Source organism: Megalobrama amblycephala, linkage group LG3, assembly GCF_018812025.1.
Source record: "Megalobrama amblycephala isolate DHTTF-2021 linkage group LG3, ASM1881202v1, whole genome shotgun sequence".
NCBI classification, from domain to species: Eukaryota; Metazoa; Chordata; class Actinopteri; order Cypriniformes; family Xenocyprididae; genus Megalobrama; species Megalobrama amblycephala.
This window is the reverse complement of record NC_063046.1, coordinates 853956-876688: the sequence shown is the minus strand read 5'-3', so window position 1 is coordinate 876688 and position 22733 is coordinate 853956. Positions and strand designations below refer to the sequence as shown.

The following is a 22733-nucleotide window of genomic DNA, read 5'->3' as shown; positions in this document are numbered from 1 at the left end:
TGAAACTGCAGCAATTCAAACATCAGCGGACACTACAACCACAGAAAGTGCAACATCTCAAACATCAGCAGACACTACAACCACTGAATCTGCAACAACTCAAACATCAGCAGACACTACAACCACTGAAACTGCAGCAATTCAAACATCAGCAGACACTACAACCACTGAACCTGCAACAACTCAAACGTCAGCAGACACTACAACCACAGAAAGTGCAACAACTCAAACATCAGCAGACACTACAACCACTGAACCTGCAACAACTCAAACATCAGCAGGCACTACAACCACTGAATCTGCAGCAACTCAAACATCAGCAGACACTACAACCACTGCAACTGCAGCAACTCAAACATCAGCAGGCACTACAACCACTGAATCTGCAACAACTCAAACATCAGCAGACACTACAACCACTGAAACTGCAGCAATTCAAACATCAGCGGACACTACAACCACAGAAAGTGCAACATCTCAAACATCAGCAGACACTACAACCACTGAATCTGCAACAACTCAAACATCAGCAGACACTACAACCACTGAAACTGCAGCAATTCAAACATCAGCAGACACTACAACCACTGAACCTGCAACAACTCAAACGTCAGCAGACACTACAACCACAGAAAGTGCAACAACTCAAACATCAGCAGACACTACAACCACTGAACCTGCAACAACTCAAACATCAGCAGGCACTACAACCACTGAATCTGCAGCAACTCAAACATCAGCAGACACTACAACCACTGCAACTGCAGCAACTCAAACATCAGCAGGCACTACAACCACTGAATCTGCAACAACTCAAACAGCAGCAGACACTACAACCACTGCAACTGCAGCAACTCAAACATCAGCGGACACTACAACCACAGAAAGTGCAACATCTCAAACATCAGCAGACACTACAACCACTGCAACTGCAACAACTCAAACATCAGCAGACACTACAACCACTGAAACTGCAGCAATTCAAACATCAGCAGACACTACAACCACAGAAAGTGCAACATCTCAAACATCAGCAGACACTACAACCACTGAACCTGCAACAACTCAAACATCAGCAGACACTACAACCACAGAAAGTGCAACAACTCAAACATCAGCAGACACTACAACCACTGAACCTGCAACAACTCAAACATTAGCAGACACTACAACCACAGAAAGTGCAACAACTCAAACATCAGCAGACACTACAATCACAGCAACTGCAGCAACTCAAACATCAGCAGACACTACAACCACTGAAACTGAAGCAATTCAAACATCAGCAGACACTACAACCACTGAAAGTGCAACAACTCAAACATCAGCAGACACTACAACCACAGAAAGTGCAACATCTCAAACATCAGCAGACACTACAACCACTGAACCTGCAACAACTCAAACATCAGCAGACACTACAACCACAGAAAGTGCAACAACTCAAACATCAGCAGACACTACAACCACTGCAACTGCAGCAACTCAAACATCAGCAGACACTACAACCACTGAAACTGCAGCAATTCAAACATCAGCAGACACTACAACCACTGAAAGTGCAACATCTCAAACATCAGCAGACACTACAACCACAGAAAGTGCAACAACTCAAACATCAGCAGACACTACAATCACAGCAACTGCAGCAACTCAAACATCAGCAGACACTACAACCACTGAAACTGAAGCAATTCAAACATCAGCAGACACTACAACCACTGAAAGTGCAACAACTCAAACATCAGCAGACACTACAACCACAGAAAGTGCAACATCTCAAACATCAGCAGACACAACAACCACAGAAAGTGCAGCAACTCAAACATCAGCAGACACTACAACCACTGAACCTGCAACAACTCAAACATCAGCAGACACTACAACCACAGAAAGTGCAACATCTCAAACATCAGCAGACACTACAACCACAGAAAGTGCAACAACTCAAACATCAGCAGACACTACAATCACAGCAACTGCAGCAACTCAAACATCAGCAGACACTACAACCACTGAACCTGCAACAACTCAAACATCAGCAGACACTACAACCACTGAAACCACAACAACTCAAACATCAGCAGACACTACAACCACTGAACCTGCAACAACTCAAACATCAGCGGACACTACAACCACTGAACCTGCAACAACTCAAACATCAGCGGACACTACAACCACAGAATCTGCAACAACTCAAACATCAGTGGACACTACAACCACTGAAAGCGCAACAACTCAAACATCAGCGGACATTACAACCACTGAAATCAAAACAACTCAAACATCAGCAGACACTACAACCACTGAAAGTGCAACAACTCAAACATCAGCGGACACTACAACCACTGAAAGTGCAACAACTCAAACATCAGTAGACACTACAACTACAGAATTTGCAACAACTCAAACATCACCAGACACTACAACCACAGAATCTGCAACAACTCAAACATCAATGGACACTACAACCACTGAAAGTGCAACAACTCAAACATCAGCAGACACTACAACCACAGAACCTGCAACAACTCAAACATCAGCAGACACTACAACCACAGAACCTGCAACAACTCAAACATCAGCAGACACTACAACCACAGAACCTGCAACAACTCAAACATCGGCGGACACTACAACCACTGAACCTGCAACAACTCAAACGTCAGCAGACATTACAACCACAGAATCTGCAACAACTCAAACATCAGCAGATCCTACAACCACAGAACCTGCAACAACTCAAACGTCAGCGGACACTACAACCACAGAACCTGCAACAACTCAAACGTCAGCGGACACTACAACCACTGAACCTGCAACAACTCAAACGTCAGCGGACACTACAACCACAGAACCTGCAACAACTCAAACATCAGCGGACACTACAACCACAGAACCTGCAACAACTCAAACATCAGCAGACACTACAACCACTGAAAGTGCAACAACTCAAACATCAGCAGACACTACAACCACAGAAAGTGCAACAACTCAAACATCAGCAGGCACTACAACCACTGAATCTGCAGCAACTCAAACATCAGCAGACACTACAACCACTGAAACTGCAGCAACTCAAACATCAGCAGACACTACAACCACTGAACCTGCAACAACTCAAACATCAGCAGACACAACAATCACTGCAACTGCAACAACTCAAACATCAGCAGACAGTACAACAACTGAAAGTCCAAAAACTCAAACATCAGCAGACACTACAACTACAGACACTACAGCTACGACTACCCGTCTTACAGCAACAACAACACAACTTACATCTACAACTGAACCAACAACCACAATTCCATTAACATCTACAACACAAAATATATTTATTACTTCTTCCCCTCTTACGGCAACAACAACACAGCTTACATCTACAACTGAAACAACAACCACAACTCCATTAACATCTACAACAGAACATACAGCGACAACTTTGTCCCCTCTTACTACAACAACAACAACAGCACAACTTACATCTACAACTGAACCAACGACCACAACTCCTATAAACTCTACAGTTCTTGTTAGCTTTTCCAGCAATGAAGAATTTATATCTGAACTGTCAAATTCATCCTCAGAAGCATTTAAAAACAGAACAAACAATGTCATAAAGGAGGTATGTTGCATGATAAATGTCTAAGGCAATTTGCACTGCAAACTAAATAGCAATTAATTCTTTGCACTTTAATGCATGAAGTATTTTATTTTGCACCCTAATGTAAATATTAGAGTAAACTATTTGCACCCCACATATACAGTAATGCATGTGATTTAAGAGCAAATAGTGTTCTATTATATTTGCGTCCTATGAGCTGTTATTTTAATAATTGCTAGTCCAGATTTTACTTTCACTACTTAATAGTGGTGCAACGAACCACAAAATTCACGGTTTGGATCAGATTGTGGTTTTTGAGTCACGGATCGAACCATTTTTCAGATCAGCAAAATAAATAAATGAATAAATATAAAATGAAAATAAAAATAAAAAGTAGGGTTGGGCGGCAAATGTAACTTTGCTTTCCATTTATTATTAATGCACACTTTAAGTAGTTTGATATCAGAGCAAAAACTACTAGCTTAAGTAATAAAGTTCAAACATTATTAACAACAAGTGAATAGTCAGTAATAAAATAAGAACAAATACTCTAATTACAAGCATAGATAAATACAATAGAGTGGCTGCCCACTACTCCAAGTGTGTGTCCACAGTTTGCAGTGTTTGTCTGTTCATTACTCATTACTCTTACTGTGTACAAACTGGATGGGTTAAATGCAGACAAATTCTAAGTATGGGTTCAAATACTTTGGCTTTACATGTCACTTTATATGTCACTTAGAACAAAGCTACAAATAAATTAAGGTCTAACAAACATATTTAGTTATAAAAATTATAAACTTTCGCTCTATGATAGTTAATCTTTGCATACAGATCATAGAAAAACAATGATCCATTGCACCCCTATTTAAGTGCGTTCAAGTGTTGACCTTGAATGCATATTTAGGAACCTAAATATTGAGCAAGAACTCAAGATAAGACTGTTACAGTACTGAAATTTTGAAACAGTAACTGCATATCATGTAAAAACAAATGAATGACCACCAAATGTCCTTCATGTTGTAGGCTTTTGACTGTGGTTCAAATTTGTGTTGAACCTGACATTGTGAAATTGTTTTCCACAGATTAAGCCAATCTTTGAAAAGAAATTCAATGGCTCCTTCATTAACATGACAGTTATTGCTTTCCGGTGGGTATTTCTTTCCTTAATTTTTTGGAAAACATTTTTTTTTTTTAAAGAAAAATTCTAGACAGTTCTAGACCATATATATAATGAGTTATGAGAGTTTCTGTACTTTTACTTTAAAAAAAACGACAATGACTCCTTTTCTTTTCCCCGTCCTTTCTGTAGTCGTGGATCAATCATCACTGATATGGATGTAACATTTACAACTGTACCCGAATTTAATCTAATATCTGAAAGTATCTTAAATGCAGGCACCACTCTTAACATCACCAGTGTAAACAGTAAGTCAAACAAGCAATATCTTCAATTCAATGTCATTCCAAACAATTAACAATGCTTTCTTTATTACTCTTTGTTATTAAACTATAGTTGTTTATAGGTGTTGTTTACAAGTTTTTTTTTATCTCATTGGAGATTAATAGTTGTCTCAACTATTATCTTTATTTAACTTTTTTCTGCAAATTGTCCAAACAGTAACAGCCAGAATCAGTCCTACTACAACTACAACCACACCCAGTCCTACAACAACAACAACAACCAGTCCTACTACTACAACCACAACCAGTCCTACAACTACAACCAGTCCTACTACAACTACAACCGGTCCTACTACACCAACCACAACCAGTCCTAATACAACAACCACAATCAGTCCTACTACACCAACCACAACCAGTCCTACTACAACTACAACCGCTCCTACTACACCAACCACAACCAGTCCTAATACAACAACCACAATCAGTCCTACTACACCAACCACAACCAGTCCTACTACAACTACAACCGGTCCTACTACACCAACCACAACCAGTCCTAATACAACAACCACAATCAGTCCTACTACACCAACCACAACCAGTCCTAATACAACAACCACAATCAGTCCTACTACACCAACCACAACCAGTCCTAATACAACAACCACAATCAGTCCTACTACACCAACCACAACCAGTCCTACTACAACTACAACCGGTCCTACTACACCAACCTCAACCAGTCCTAATACAACAACCACAATCAGTCCTACTACACCAACCACAACCAGTCCTACTACAACATCCACAACCAGTCCAACTACAACAACCACAACCAGTCCTACTACAACAACCACAACCAGTCCTACTACAACAACCACAACCAGTCCTACTACAACTACAGCCAAACCAACCACAACTACAACCAAACCAACCACCACACAAACAACAACAACAACAACAACAACAACAACCACAACCACAACCACACTACAAGCACGTCCTCAGCCAACAGTAGCCTTACAGATTGTCATTATAGAGGTATTTGTTCCAGCGCTTCAAAACCAACAAAGTCCAGAATTTAAGAACCTAGCCACAAAGGTAGAGGCTGAGGTAAGTTTTAAACTGCAGAACATCCACATTGTTCAAAATCTTCTTTATGGTCAAGAGAACTGAAGAATAATACATACTTATTGTAGGATAAAATGGATTTTAAAATGTTTTTTGTTTTGACTTTAAATGCTTAAATGTTTTAGTAAAATTCTAAAGCAAAAATCTAAACTGATCTACATCCATGAAATGTAATAGTTTCATAGAATATTTAGAAACATTCCTAAAACTGACTCACTGTTTTCACAGTTTGATGTAGTCTACAAAACAAAGTATGGGGATCTTTTCATCAAGACCATCGTGCTTGCTTTCATGTAAGTTAATAGTTTGCTTCAGTACTTAATTTACACTCTTTATCTTGCTTTCAATGATTGTGTGACATTCTTAACATATTAAAGAACGTCATATAAACTTACATTTATGCATTTGACAGACATATTCTCATATATCTGGAAGCAGTTATAAACCGTGCTGTTTTTGTTTTGTTTTAGAGCTGTTTCCAAAACCCGGGCAGAACAGAATGTACAGGCAGATGTTAAGTTAGTGTTTAATGAAAAGTCAACTGAACCCATCCCCAGCAGCACTGCCATTGTAGAGACTTTGAAAGAAGCAGTGGCAAATCCAAGCTCGGGCTTCAACGTTTCTGTCGATACCAACGCTATTACTGTCCTTAGTAAGTTCAAATCACAGATGATTTACAGTTGTCTGTAAATTTACGATGTTAGCTTGCCCACAAAACAGCAGTTTGTGATAATTTTTTTAATCATTTTTGTAGAATCACCACAGACAATTCCAGTGACAATCCTGACTGATGGAACCTTTGTGACTGCTCTTTCAAATAAAAGTTCACCTGAATTTCAGAACAGGGCAACAATGATAAAAACAGGGGTAGGTGTAATGTGTCTTCTTTTTTAGTTATTTCAGGAAACATGCTTTTGCCAATTAAGTCTAAACAGCTCTCTCTTTTTTACAGCTTGAACCCTTTTTCTTTGCTGATTACCTTGGATTATTCAGTACCTTAACCATAACAAGCTTCAGGTATGTATATGCTGGCGTGTTCTTGAATATAGCTTATAATTTATCATTATTCTCAGTTTTAATGAATGAATTTTGATTCGCATTCCCTCTCTCCAGTGATGCAGGTGTAAGAACAAAGAGTGTGCCCACGATCCGGAACTCCATGGATCTTACGTTTACAGCGGAGGCCATTCTACCCAATAGCACCCAGATAGTGAACACTATAGTTCGAGCAGCCAAAAACAACTCGTTAACTTTCCAGATCTTCACGTCTGAAATTGTGATAAATGGAACAGGTATGTGATGCAATTTAATCTTTTACTCAGACGAGTATTTTTACTTTAATTTCTGCACTGTAGTATTTATTTTTAATTCTGTAGGATAGAGTACAGTTGTGTTTTTTACGTGATATTGCGCATTATAGTGTTCACTCCTGCAAGTTTCGCGCTATCAATGCAGGAAATGTATTCACTACAGTGTAGGTTGAATGAGTAAATTATCTACAGATGAATAGATCAAAACAAATCACTTGAAATCATCTCGGTTATGTATATAACCTTAGTTCCCTGAATAGGGAACGAGACGCTGTGTAAATCGCTATGGGAACGCCTCTGCGTGATGTCGTCATGAAGCACGTATGCAATCAGTCCAATCAGGAGACGGAACGTCATAGGCGGGTGACGTCACTGACCAGGAACCATAAAGCCAGTCCGAAAACACTGTCATTCAGCTTCTCAAAGTCTGAAGCAAGTCGCTCTCGGGCATGCAGGGAGTATGGCAAGGATACGCAGCATCTCGTTCCCTATTCAGGGAACTAAGGTTATATACATAACCGAGACGTTCCCTTTCAAGGGAACTCACGCTGTGTAAATCGCTATGGGAACGCCATACCAACGTCGCCATAGGAACAAGTGACCGATCGTGTGAGGCCGAGGCGCACAGTTCACTTGAGCCCCTGGAGTGGTGCCGAGGTCTAGTTCATAGAACTTAACAAAAGTGTGTGGTGAGGACCAGCCTGCCGCATCACAAATGTCATTAAGGGAAACCCCTGAAATAAAAGCCTTAGAGGCAGCCATACTCTGGTTGAGTGAGCCCGGACAGCCAATGGTGAAGGCTGTCCAACCGACTCATAAGCAAGTGAGATAGCCTCAACCACCCACTTGCTCATTCTCTGCTTAGATGCTGGTAGACCCTCCCTAGGTGCACCAAAACACACAAATAGCTGTTCAGCTTTTCTCCACATGGCAGCTCTGTGGACATACGTATCTAATGCCCGTACTGGACATAGCAGATTAAGCTTTTCCTGGTCCGATGACGTAAATGGAGGAGGACAGAAGGCCTGCAGTACTATAGGCCTCGCAGTATTAGTGAGAACCTTAGGAACATATCCAGGTCTAGGATGTAGAAATGCCTTCACATTGCCAGGCGCAAATTCCAAGCACGATGGAGCAACCGACAGGGCTTGAATGTCCCCAATTCTCTTGAGAGACGAGATGATAAGAAACAACATTGTCTTTAGTGTTAGAAATTTCTCTGCCACCTCTTTGATGGGCTCGAAGGGGGCCATAGATAGGCCCTGTAAAACAATGGCCAAATCCCATGTCGGAACTCTCGTGCGTACTGCAGGTCTAAGCCTCAAGGTGCCACGAAGGAAACGTGTAATGAGCGTGTAATGGAGTTCCTGTAGGAACTCCAGCACCGCGCTAACCGGGCAGTTAACTGGATCCCACTGATGATTTTCACACCAAGAAGTGAATAATCTCCACTTCAAGGCGTCTAGTTTCCTTGTGGACGGAGCTCTTGACTGGAGTATGGTCTCAACAACCTCAGTTGAGAGACCGGAATCTATGAGACATGCCCCCTCAGAGGCCACACCCACAGCTTCCATAACTCCGGGCGGGGGTGCAGTATTAGACCGCCCGCCTGAGAGAGAAGGTCCTCCCTGATCGGAATCTCCATCGGAGACCCGTCGAGGAGAGAGACCAGGTCCGAGAACCATACTCGGGCCGGCCAGTACGGGGCTACTAGTAAGAGACGGGCCCCGTCCCGACGAACTCTCTCCAGAACTCCTGGGAGCAGAGCAATCGGGGGAAACGCGTACAGCGGTAGCCTCAGCCACGGCTGTACCATAGCATCCAGCACAAGAGGTGCTGGGTTTGTCATTGAGAACCACAGTGGACAGTGAGTCATCTCTCGAGACGCAAACAGATCCACTTGGGCTTCGCCGTAGTTCTCCCAAAAGAGCTTCACCACATCCGGATGAAGTCTCCATTCCCCGGGCCTCGGGGAACTAAATTTTAAATCAAAATGGCACTTTTTTTTTTGTTTAAACTCATAAATTAAGTTCAAAATTTGAACTCAAACTGCCTGCCGCTATTACACGCAATTTACTGTCCAAATTTAAGTAACTTTAAGGTGTTCATTAATAGCAAATTCCCCATTTTTTTAAATATTATTTAATAATTCAATAATCTCCAATAAGAGGCACAGTTTGGTTATCAGACAAGAATAAAAATCTACAGTGGCCACAAGTGATGTCCGGTCTAGGAGAATTGACATCTTCACCCTTTATTCAAATATTATTAAAAATTCATTTTGAAAGTATATTTCATACTTGTGGTTGGAGTCAGTTTTTTTTAAATTTGTGATAATGCAATGAAATATGCCAAATTGTGTGGATGTAATTTTTGGCCAGGCTGTCATACAAAGAAATTATGAACACATGCAAAAACAAAATATAACAAAATATTAATAACTGATTTTATTGTGGTCAATGTATGCTTTTACCTGTGAGATTTTTGGTTTTATATATGCATTTTTAGCATAGTAAAATAAAACCTGTAGCTGTAGTTTGCCTTCTTTTTGTCAGATAAATACCTTAACTATATGTATATTTTCCTCTTATTTTGATGGCTTAATCCAACTTGTAAGGTTCATTAAAAACAAATATCCTATCCGGTCAACACTTTTGGCCACTACTGTATTCCCAATAAAAAGGACTTTAAATCTTTGAAGGAATGCAGACACCGAGAGAGAATGCTAATGTGTTAACATTCAAAACAGTTCAAACTTGCCCTGTTACAACCCTACTCTGTCTACTAGATGAGCTTTAGGCACAATTCTGAAGGGTAACTGAATGATAAATTCTGTCTGTTCTGTTTTCTTTGTAACGCAGCAGTTTCATCAGCAGAAGTCAGCAGCAAGATCAGTGTGTTGACCGCTTTAGTCCTGGTTACTGTGTCACTTCTGGTCCCGGGGTTTGATTGACCATAACTACACATCCCAACATTACTGATTCAGACAGGTCTGAATGTCTCCATGCACTTCTGCTCAAGTGAAGGACTCGTACATAAAGCTACCGATGCTACTTAATGAGTAGTAATGAACGTACTATTTTACATAACCCTATTCTGTAAATTTCAAACTTGAGCTATAATTTATTCCATGTCAGTTATGGATCTGTATGTTCCTACATGTTTTTATAGATTTAGATCAGAACCCAGCATTGTGCACTTTTATAAACATGTAAATTCACTACATTGGTTTGTAAACTCTAAAGTTTGCTGAAATGCACATTATCTCTGGGATCATAAATGGGATAACACAAGTTCCACAATTACCTGCTGTTAGTTTTTAAGCAACACTTTTCACAATTTTTATTTTTATTTTATTTTATTTTTTTGATGTGATCAGCCAAATGTTTAATGGACAATTTCATTTGATTCTCGGTTTAATCAAATTAATTGACCATAAAATCAGCCATCCTCAGATCAAAACTAACTACAGAAACATAACTACTATGCATTTTTAAAATAAACATTACTATGCACTGCCAGAAAATTATATATCTCTTTATAATCACACGCAGACATTTATCTCATGTACACATACTTGCAGCTCTCCTAAAAAATGCAACATAACCACTCTTTTGAAAGCGAACATAAGCCATGCAATGGAAAATCTGGGTCTCTTTTATGTTGGCTGACTGAGTCTGAAACGGGTATTGATGAGCAAAAGGATGAAGTATTTCAATGATTATGAAACCTGTAAAACAGCTCGGAAGAATGATAAATATTTACAGGATGTGACATCAGAAACGTCTGGTGGAAAAATGAGCAGATACGATGGTCTGATAATATTACATTACACATAACACGAAAACCTGTACAAAACAATATTTTGCAGCAGTTGTTATTCCCCATCTTCTATGCACCCTTCTTAGTTCGTTAGCAGCATAATATTTAACAGGCATGTTTCATGCAAAATTATGTGTATCATACCAGTATTTTCTAAATTATTTATTCTAGAAAAAAATATCCAGTATTTCTGATGTTAATTTAATGCAAACCTAAAGGTCTTTTCTGTGAATTCATGAGAAATGTATTGATTGTTATATTGTTCACGCTGGATGTGGTAATTATTTTTCTATAAGTTATGTATGTAGTAATATTTATCACTTTTCTTAGGACATGCTAAATAAACTGTGGTGACACAACTATGATTATGATGATTATGATGAAATAATAATAATAAAAAAGATTATTCTCATTTTTAGTCATTTATTTTTCTCTCTTCCTTTCTCTCAGCAACCAAATTTTCATATCAGATTTAATCTGTCCTCCTACAGCCGTCTGTCCATTTTCAACAGTTTCAGGCTTTTCATAAAGCATGAGATATGTAAATGATTACAAAACATTAATCATTGATAGATCACCCAGTAATGTCATCATTTACTCAACATCCATTCCATACAATGAAAGTTATGGGGATCAGCGTCCAAACAACCCATTTATTGTTCCACAAACAAAAGAGAAAGAAAGAAAGAAAGAAAGAAAGAAAGAAAGAAAGAAAGAAAGAAAGAAAGAAAAAGATGTACAATTTTTGGCTGAACGATCACTTTGGAGACAAGACTGCAGCCTCCAATATACATAATTGGCCACGAGTGATGTCTGGCCAAAGAAAATTTACATCCTCACCCTTTTATTCCAATATTATTTAAAAAAAAAGATCTTGTGAGCATAGTTGTGGGAGAAACCAGGCTCAGTCTAGGGGCCAGTTCTCCTCTGGCCAACAACGAACAGCGATTATGATTCAGGCAGCATTAAAGGTCATAAGTCAGACTGTGATCTACCGCCTGCGGTTGATTTTGATATTCTAGGTATTATCAGCTGGCCTGAATTATGAGATCGCAATAGACGTGAAGGACTATAATGCATTAGGGGTACATACAATACAAGTCAAACCATGCACATAAGGAAACATACATATACAACCATAAGATACATATACACTGCAGAATACAACGACAGGACAAACAAACAGATTAAAACGAGAAAAAAGAGAGAAAGATAAAGAAAAAAAAAAAACGCTGGTCACAAAACATATATTTTATGAATTTATCCACGCAATGAAAAGCCAAAAATGAAAACCCTGCCATCATCCACCCACCCCAAGTAGCCCCAAACCTGCACAAACCCCTCTGCTCCGCCAAACACAAAGAAAGACACCCGGAAGAATGCCCGGAACCAAACAGGCCCCGCCCCCCACCAACCAGCATTTATTTTTCCTACTGTGGTAGCAAATGGGAGGGCAAGACCATACAAGTCTGGAACCACCCCAGGGCAAGCGAACGACCATCCATGGGCAAACCATCCCTTCAACTCATTGTAGTGAATTACAGGTAATCAATTAGCTTAAATCATGGGTAAAATATATATATATATATATATATATATATATAAATCATGACGCGTTATGATTAATTATTATATAGATCGACCAAAGAGGGAATTATGCACATATATTTTGAATTAATTACAACAGATTATAATTAATTACATATATGATTAGTTCTAGTTTAATAGTTGTTTAGAAAAACTATCCTAGTTTGTCCCGTGGGGGCCAGTCGCGAATAGCTGTAGTGGAGTGCCAGCCAATCAAATTGAAGCATTTCATCTGTCGTTACAGCCAATCAGGTTTTATCACGCATTTTTTTGCTTTTTACTTCGACCTGGGTTCGATTCCCACTCCTGCAAGATTAAATTATAACAAAATTATAACATTTAAAGCGGAACTCAGCAAGATTTGCGAAGCTCCCCCTACAGCTTCCTTCAGTGAATCACACTGTCATAAATGCTACAAGTCAATTAACCATAGTAAGGACTTAGAAAACTTTTTATGAAGGTAAAAAAGTTACTTAGTTCTGCTTTAACAATGCAGTACAGCTGCAATGTATTTTTAATGCTTTTTTTCTTTTGGATTACAAGGCAATGTGGTGAATAAATTATTAATATTAAAATACATTGAAATACTAGCAGTAAATGCTTATACACACCTTTAAGATTTACTCATTTTAATTAATAGTAAAATAAAAATGAATTTGAATAATCCTTAAGGATTATTCAATTCAAAGTGATGGAATTTTACTATTAATTGAAATGCGTAAAAGGGGGGGAGTGATAAGTATTAAAAACATGAATTGTTATTAAATATCAAATTGTTTTTGCTATATAAATAGGCAACATTTAAACTTAACTCAGTAATATTCAAATATTGAATGCAAATTCTTTGAGTGAATGAATAGTTTGTCACGCTTAAGTTAAATGCTCAATTAAAGGTTTCAAAAACCATAAGAACTATAAATTGAGTTCTACAAATAGGAACACACAGCACTCATGATAGTGATTTTTAATTGTTTTTATTAAATGCTTTTATCACTTTTTAAGAATAGTAAATATCAATACAAAATAACAATATAGAGAGGAAGATATAGACAACTCTGACAATATATACCTTTAGCAATCTCACACTGAATAATAAAATTAAAACCTGGCCCCTCTATACAAATATTTAGATGTTTTTACATGTCTCAGGATTTACACAAATGTGAGAACTATAATTAAAGAGTGTTAATTAATATGGAACATTTAAGGCCAACATTCAAAGCCTAAATACAATGCCTAAATAAAAAAAAAAAACGATAAGTAAACACCTATCAAGAAGGACCGATTATACTTTAAAAAAAGCCTAAATAAACTTGACCCAAAAGGGGGCATCTGCCTGATGCTGGCCTGGGTGACAGCAGGAATGCTGAGCGAGGAGCAGATCTATAAGGAGACAAATATATAGCATTATTATTATTATTATTATTATAATTATTTTACACAAATGTAAATGTGGGAAATGTGATCATAAAATGTTTTTTTAGAAATAAAATGGAACATTTAAGGTCAGTCTTCAAATACACATGTAGAAATAACAAGCATGACTGTAAACAAGAGAGCATTATGTATAAACATGCAGAACAATAAAACAATTTACCCTTTTGAAGTATATACACATGTTAATCATTTCTTCCTTTCTTCCACCCATCTCTGCCTCTCTGCCTCATAGTAAGGAGACTTCTGAAACTCATTCCAGTTCATCTCCTTGGCCATGCCCTTATCTCGGTATAGAGAGTACACTTTAGATGGGCAGTAAATGTATTTCCCTGCCACTCCAGGGAAGCCCGGATGGATGTGGATGTGTGTATGGATGTGTGTTTTCTGCATCTTCTCCTTTCTTGGTGGCCTCCAGCTCTCTCTGGAAGAATTCTGTCTTTGCAAATGCTGTGCTAGAGAGTGGTGTCTGACTGAAGGAGGGTGCTGCGCCTGGAGGTTGAGCTTGGGCAGTAGCGGGTGTCTGCACAGGAGGTAGAGGCACAACAGCAGCTGCTTCATCTCTCTTTTGGGTTCGATGTTTGTCCCAATCCAGAGGGACTGGATGGCAGCCTGGCTCTGCATACTCTAGGCCAAACCTCTCTCCGGTGTCTCTATCAGGGAGATGAAGCATAGGGTACTTCTCCTGCTCAGTCACTCTCTTGGAGGCAGAATTTAACTCAACCATTAGAACTGGATCAAACACAGTATGGAGGATGACACCTGGCTGCTTAAGGTCCAGCAGCCGTTGGTGGTTCCATCGTGCCACCCCTGTCATGCCTTGGGCCTGGAACAATTCAGTGGAGACATGAGTCCTTGTGATCTACTGGGCCTGGTGGAAGTGGTACCCTTCCTGCTGTGATGTACCTCTGACAGGGATCCAAATGGGGACTTTGGCGCCTTCACCAGGTACGTGATTTAGATGAAGAGTTCCACCATACCGGTACCTTATGCCCTCTCAGAGTTCAGGGTCACTGAGGCAACCGCGGAGAATGTGCACTCTCTGTATGCGCCACGTCTTCAGCATAGATGGCTTGAAGAGTGGGACATTGTTGGGGTCCATGGACAGGTGAAAATGCTTCAGGACTTTCTCCACTCTGTCCAGCAGCTCTGTGGGTTGTGGTATTTTGGTCCTGCAGTGCTCTCGTATGTGCTGTTTGGTGGGATTGGCTGGATTAATTGATACCACAGAACCGATAGGCTTCATGGAGCCTACTTAGGTCCTCCTGATCCACCAAGAAGAAGGCTGCGGAGAGGAGCTGGCAGAAAGTGCTGAACAGAGGGTGATGCTTAGAGGTGCACGCCCGTTAAAAACGGCTCAGGCAATGGAACAAGTCGAGCTTCACCACAATGTTGTTGTTGAAATGTAACTGAGAGGCACAGGTGTTCTCCAGCGGTCCAGAGATGGCCCCAGCAACAATGGAAGGGGTAGTCTTCCCAGTTTAGATGTTCACCAGGGATGCAGTCTGGGATCTTAAATGGAGCATAGCAATCCCTAAATGCAAGACTCAAAGATGTAGAACAATGTAGATTTAGATTTAGAAAGAAACAGAATTTTTTTTATAAAACAAATAATGCAAAAAGTGCTGTGAGGGCTGTAAAATCCATATCTTGGTGCTCTTTGGGCAATTGAAAATTTAAGGAAAATTATATAAAAAGCCTTTATTCAATCATGGTTTAAATAACCACACACAACAACTTACGTCTAATGAGCATTCATCAGGGTGTGAACAAAATAAATATTGCCAGCAATCAATTAGTCACATGACAGCCACCTGACTACATAATATAAAACAAACACAAGAGAGGAAATTAAAATAATTAATATAAATAAAACATGTCACATCAAAATGTAATTTAACATATTTAATATGGAAACATTTAATATGGAAACATAATATGGAAACATAATTTAACATAGTTAATATGGAAATAATGTAAATAAATAAATTTTTTAAAGCAGAATTAAGACAACATCTTAGTGTCAGGAGTTCACAAAAATGGAGGGTTTGTTTATATGCAGTTCATTCTTACCTTTTTCACCACTGTCCTCAAACGCATGCACTTTGCGTGCGGAGATGCCAGCAGCACTTGTGCGGAGTTCTGAAACAAAGTGCAGTCTTTATGTTTTGCATTTGTACAGGGGCCTGTTTCAATGAGGTTTAAAGCTTGAACTCTGAGTTGACTCTGAGATGGGAAACTCTGAGTTTTTTGTTTCAGAACAGCTGAATTTAGTTATTTATTAAATCCAGGCAATTGGTCGATGAAACATTGATTAACATTAAGATACAATTTTCACAAAATGGAAATTTACTTTAAAGAAAGGCTTTCTACAAAACAAAACTTAAAGGGATAGTTCACCCAAAAATGAAAATTTGATGTTTATCTGCTTACCCCCAGAGCATCCAAGATGTAGGTGACTTTGTTTCTTCAGTAGAACACAAATTATGATTTTTAACTGCAACCGCTGCCATCTGTCAGTGGTATAATGCAAGTCAGCGGGAACTTGGACTATAAGAGTAAATAAAACACGACAGACAAATCAAAATTAAACCCTGCGGCTCGTGATGACACATTGATGTCTTAAGACACGAAACGATAGGTTTGTGCGAGAAACTGAACAGTATTTATATAATTTTTTACCTCTAATACACCACTATGTCCAACTGCATTCATCACTCGATTCGTTTGGTCTGATCGCGCTCTGACAGAGGCAGTGATGTCTCGCGCTCATAGAAGTATATGCGTGAGACATCACTGCCGCTGTCAGAGCGCGATCAGACCTCAAGAATCGAGTGATGAATGGGTCTGTCGTGTTTTATTTACTCTTATAGTCCAAGTTCCCGCTGACTTGCATTATACCACTGACAGACGGCAGCGGTTGCAGTTAAAAATCATAATTTGTGTTCTACTGAAGAAACAAAGACACCTACATCTTGGATGCTCTGGGGTTAAGCAAATAAACATCAAATTTTCATTTTTGGGTGAACTATCCCTTTAATGAAGTGGTCAAAATCATGTCTGACCCACTCCATGTCCAGAGGTGGGTAGAGTATCCAAAAACTGTACTCAAGTAAAAGTACAAGTACTTATAGAAATATTTACTCAAAGTGAAAGTAATAATCTTAATAGTTACTTGAGCAAGAGTAAAAAAGTATCCAATGAAAAACTACTCAAGTAGCTAGTTACTATGTACAGGTGCTGGTCACAATTAGAATATCATCAAAAAGTTTATTTATTTCACCAATTCCATTCAAAAAGTGAAACTTGTATATTATAATCATTCATTACACACAGACTGATATATTTCAAATGTTTCTTTTAATTTTGATGATGAAATTTGTTGATGATGATTATAACTAGTGTTGCTTTCGTCAACAAAAATTATGACTAAATATCGTCGTCAACGAACCTTTATCACGTGACAAAAACGAGACGAGACGCAACGTAAATGCTGGTCATGCGACTATGGCGAGGGGGGCGTGGTTCAGCGAAGTCTGCAGCGGGAGAAAGAGTCGGGAGACGAGCGGTGAGTGAGTGGGTTAAACGCAAATGACGAACACCTGTCTCTTGTTTCAGTAATTGGTGTGGAGAGAGTATATAACCCCAGGAGAAACAGGAGTGCGTGAGAGAGAGAAGGACTGCTGACTGCTGACCTGCTGGATGCCTGAAACTTCGTCTCTTGGAGTGATTTTTGTGTTATGATATTTGACCATCTTGTGCCTGTCTGCACACCTTTTGTTTATTTGTGGAGTCAATAAAGCAGTCAGCAGTCAAGCCGACCCTGTCCTCTTCCTTCCTCACAACGAACTTTGCTACAGTGACAATGAGTAAAATTAAAGGTCCCGTTTTTCGTGGTTTTTTGAAGCTTTGATTGTGTTTATAGTGTGCAATATAACATGTGTTCATGTTTCGCGTGTAAAAAAACACAGTATTTTTCACATAATTTACTTATCTGTATACCGCTGTTTCCACTGTCATAAAAACGGGCTGATGACTTCCTTGTTCTATGAAGTCCCTCCTTCAGAAATACGTAACGAGTTCTGATTGTGCCAGCGGTTCCTGTGTTGTGATTCAACAGCGCACCTTGCCTGGAAAGGTCACGCCTCTTACCATAACGTGGAGATGTATGCGCTCAGTGGATTATAATTTTCGGGAACCGAGTTAAACATAAATTGTAACCATTGATCTCTAAGTACAGCGTCCCTGGGAAGGCCAAACAAAGGTGATTGGACTGGGGGATGAAAATAACAGCGTTTCGACGACATGGCAACAAACACACTCTACAAACGCAACTCTTGTGTATTCCTGTGGGCGGAGGTTAGTCAAAAAACTGTTTTAGTGACGTCATTAAAGAAGGAAGTAGAGGGATGTAGTCCAAACTGGCCGTTCGATGTAGGCGACTTCTGTTAAATAAAATATCTCGCTTGGCATTGAACTTTGACCTTTAAAATTTTACAGATTTTATTTATACTCTAACAACAACATTACACACTAACTAAAGTTTGAAACATGGGATCACGAAGAACGGGACCTTTAAATGTATAATGCAATACTGTTGACGAATAAAAACGAGACTAAATCTGGTTTACAAAATAAAAACTATGCTAAAATGTCTCTTCGTTGACCAAAACGAGACGAAACGAAACGAAATGTTATAACGTTATTTCATCTCGTTTAGTCGCGTTATTATTATTTTGCAGTATTTCTGTTTCCTGTCTCTCACTTCAGGGGCTGCATCAGGTCGCACTGCACAGACGCAGTAATAATAATGATGATAAAAAAAAAAAAAAAACCTGGCAGCAGAAAAAAAAAAATTATTTAGAACAGTGGTTCCCAAACTGGGGTACGCGTAAAATGTACATATCATAGAAAATGCACATCATAAAGCAGATTCTCACGATTAAAATGAATCCAAAATCAACATAATATATTGCGTTCATCACAAGATATTACTCAGGGAATGATTTAACATACTTGGCTAAAAACATGTCTCTCATCTTTCCGGGATGCAGCGTGTTCCAATGTTCCTGGAACCATCCATGTTCGTTTTCCAATGTGGAATAACACAAAATAGGTATCATCTTAAAGCTTAGAAGCTCAGCTTTTTAATGCATCTAGCCATTTTGAAAAACTCCTAACGAGTGCTGAGAAGCGCCTCTAAACCAGAGTTTACCGCCCGTGGTCGCCGTCTAGCTGCGAAAAAATTAATAACACTTTATTAAACTATATTCTATATGCTATTTCCACAAAATTTGAACCAGATGCAGCTCACATGTAGGAACGCATCACCAAAAAATATTTTTTCTCTGATCTTATTGTCTTCCTGAGTTATTCAATGTCAATAAAAAAGAATTAAATATATATATATATATATATATATATATATATATATATATATATATATATATTTGTCTTTTATCAGCGTTTTTTCAGCATGAAAATGTCTGAATGTAAATGTAATTTATATTTTCTAAAAAATTAAAAGGTGTTCTATCAAATGATACCTACCTTTTGACTCTCCTTGCTACAGTTTTGGAGTTATGAGACATCTCAAGGCATCATAAAGTATTATCTATAAGGTAACAATAATATTATAAGATAACCTTGTTAAAAATGGGTTTGGCTAAAAGAGAATTTTAGTTTCGTCTATACTACTAGGTACTTATACTATATTGACTGGGTTAAATAGAATTACATTACTAAAAAAAGACTAAAATACAATTTTCATTGACTAAAACTAGACTAAAATGTCATCAGTTTTCGTCGACTAAAACTAGATGAAAATAGTCATGGATAATTCTGACTAAAATAAGACTAAAATGCTCAGACTTTTAGTTGACTGAAACTTGAATAGACTAAAAAGAGTATGAACGTGACTAAAACTAATAAAAACTAAAATTACCGCTTGACACAAAGACTAGACTAAAACTAAAATTAATAGTCGTCTTTTGGACAACTGTCAAGTCAGCAGTCTTCCCCATGATTGTGTAGCCTACAGAACTAGACTGAGAGACCATTTAAAGGCCTTTGCAGGTGTTTTGAGTTAATTAGCTGATTAGAGTGTGGCACCAGGTGTCTTCAATATTGAACCTTTTCACAATATTCTAACTTCTAACTAACATGCCCAACACTGGTGATGTGTGATGGGAAAAGGGAGAAGAGCGAGCTTGGCAAAAGCTCTTAAGCAAACTTAAGTAAAATGCACTTAATTTATATATATATATATATATATATATATATATATATATATATATATATATATATAATTATATAAGAATTTGTTGAATATTTGTACTTTAAACGAGACAAAAATACTTTGTAAGAAAAGCATTTTTGCAGCGTGAATGAAGTATTTAAACATTGCTTGCGGTTTAAAAAGGGGGAGGAGACTGAAATAAACTGAAATAAACTCTGGGTTTCCTGAAGAAAACCTGCTCCCTACCAGTTAGGTTCACAGAGTAAGTTACAAAGGTAACTGACTGAGTATAAGTTAATTCCCTTTCAGAAACAAGCTTGACTTACCCTGCTTTCTTGGGTTTGATATACCTGCATTTCTGAAATGGAAAACCTAGAGTTTCCCTCATTTCAGGGTTAACATACTCAGAGTTTTCACTTAACCTCCTTTCTGAAACGAGCCGCAGGTTATTAGCATCACGATATGATACATTTTGGTTGTGTTTGTGAAAATGATACCGAGTTAAATATGCTATGCATTAAGCAGATATGTCATTGAGCATCGGCCCAACACTAAAATGGCAACATACCTAGAGTTGACTCAGGCCTCTCTGCTGTTGTCTCCTTCACTAATAATGTTAGCTCTGCTGGAAGGGGCACAGGTGTTTTCCTCTTCAGACCTGGAGAGGCTGGAGCTACATGAACATAAATAGACCAATTACTATTTTTATATAACCAAAATTAACTCAACATTTGATTACATGAACCTGATTACAGTGTTTTTACCGTCAACTGGTGATGCCTGCAATTCAGCAGTTGGTTTGGATAGTGCCGCAGATGGAACTGTAACAGACAAAATAATTTCAGAATTCACAATATATGCAAGTGTTGGTGTTAGTAGGAACTCAAACAGCCATACGTTTCCTTCTCCTGCTTATCATAATATTTGAAACGCTTATGCTACATTTACATACTGTGTGCCAACCTATGTACCTGTAAAATTAATGTATGCCATTATTGACACTGCTGTATTATTTTTCTCTACCTATTCCTGTAATAGTAACCTTATGAGCACACTGAAAGCACTGATTCTTTGGAAACATAGAAATTATATAAATATATAATTATATATATATAATTTAATTAATTCCAACAGACACACCGAACAAGCATACTATCCTAATCACTACTCACTAGTCTAAGCAGGAGGAGCAAAAATGACTTGAACAAGCATGCATTTAAGTTTTAATACTAAATGCTACTTAAAAGTTGTGTTTAAATAACATTAATGGAGAAAAAAAATGCATTCTTACCCTCATTGTGGTTGAAATCAGTTCATCATGGCAGGAATTCATAGTCCCTTAGGACTGTTAGTATAATGCCAGAATACAACCATATTGTTGGAGGAACATGACCGGAACATAAACAATTTAACAGTTTAAGTCAAGGTTCAGTTTTCCAGGTCATTATACTCCAGTCCTGAAACCTCTTATTCAAAAACCTGGTGACACTCTGGGTATGGCAGCAACTGCTACTGCTGCTGGCACAGCAACTGGTTACACACAAAACACAGAGATGTAAATGGGGAGACAGCAGATACAAAATAGACCATAGGTCATTGTCAATTCTTACATTTGGACAGTGTAATAACAGTGTACTTACAGCTCTGCACTTGTAGCTTAGAGGGTGATGTTCAACATCGCCCTCTCCAGCTCTTCATCATCATCCATCACTGTGACACAGACCAGAATTTGTTTAACATTTAAGCTAGCTAGTGTGCTGAAAGTTGGCGACATTTCACCTATAAAACAGAAACTTGCTAATTTGTACTAGATAAAACCAACACACCATTACATATGCATTGATTATTTTACCTGATATGAAGTGTGCACTGCAAACACGAGCATTATTTATGATCGTCTCCGTCCAGTCTGTATGCCGTATTGCTTTCAACCACAATTATCTTTTTGATTTCTGTGAAGGAATGTCTGCCGGGATCTGGTAAAACTTTAGTTTTGAACCAAAGGTCTTGTTCCTTCTATTCTGGCAGCCAAAAACACAAGAAGATGACATTTTAAAGTCAAAACCTCAAACTTTTAGCGCTCCCGCTATTAGTTCTTATTTATGTTTTGCCTCCAGCTAGAGCAGTGACGTCACAGTGGCGTTGCCGATTAAGGGGTCTATATAGTGATGACCGATTTTTAAAACACTGCTTC

General features: G+C 38.5%; 1 protein-coding gene and 1 long non-coding RNA gene across 4 annotated transcripts; one reads left to right on the top strand and one right to left on the bottom strand.

Annotated features, from left to right (window-relative positions):
* The first annotated feature begins 3068 nt into the window (after positions 1-3068).
* LOC125264230 (mucin-5AC) lies at positions 3069-11639 on the top strand. The gene is made up of 10 exons (XM_048183440.1): positions 3069-3631; positions 4696-4760; positions 4923-5038; positions 5232-6130; positions 6377-6441; positions 6619-6800; positions 6903-7015; positions 7101-7165; positions 7262-7440; positions 10320-11639. Exons 2-10 carry the CDS (start codon positions 4741-4743, stop codon positions 10409-10411), a joined length of 1731 nt encoding a protein of 576 aa, XP_048039397.1. The 5' UTR covers positions 3069-3631; positions 4696-4740; the 3' UTR covers positions 10412-11639.
* Positions 11640-13825: 2186 nt separating this feature from the next.
* LOC125264229 lies at positions 13826-22453 on the bottom strand. Of its 3 annotated transcripts, none has more exons than XR_007184037.1 (9): positions 22392-22453; positions 22180-22249; positions 21831-22069; positions 21304-21360; positions 21108-21212; positions 16375-16443; positions 16044-16119; positions 14465-15847; positions 13826-14250 (listed from the first exon to the last, which is right to left on the bottom strand). It is a non-coding gene; the product is annotated as an uncharacterized LOC125264229 (long non-coding RNA). The 3 variants fall into 3 exon arrangements; XR_007184038.1 differs by having other exon boundaries at positions 14465-15835; XR_007184036.1 differs by having other exon boundaries at positions 14465-16119.
* Between the last annotated feature and the right edge of the window lie 280 nt (positions 22454-22733).

Coding starts and splice junctions, on each gene's coding strand:
- LOC125264230 (XM_048183440.1), top strand. CDS start 4,741: ATGACAGTTATTGCTTTCCG. Junction 4,761..4,922: donor ATGACAGTTATTGCTTTCCG/GTGGGTATTTCT, acceptor TCCTTTCTGTAG/TCGTGGATCAATCATCACTG. Junction 6,131..6,376: donor CCACAAAGGTAGAGGCTGAG/GTAAGTTTTAAA, acceptor CTGTTTTCACAG/TTTGATGTAGTCTACAAAAC.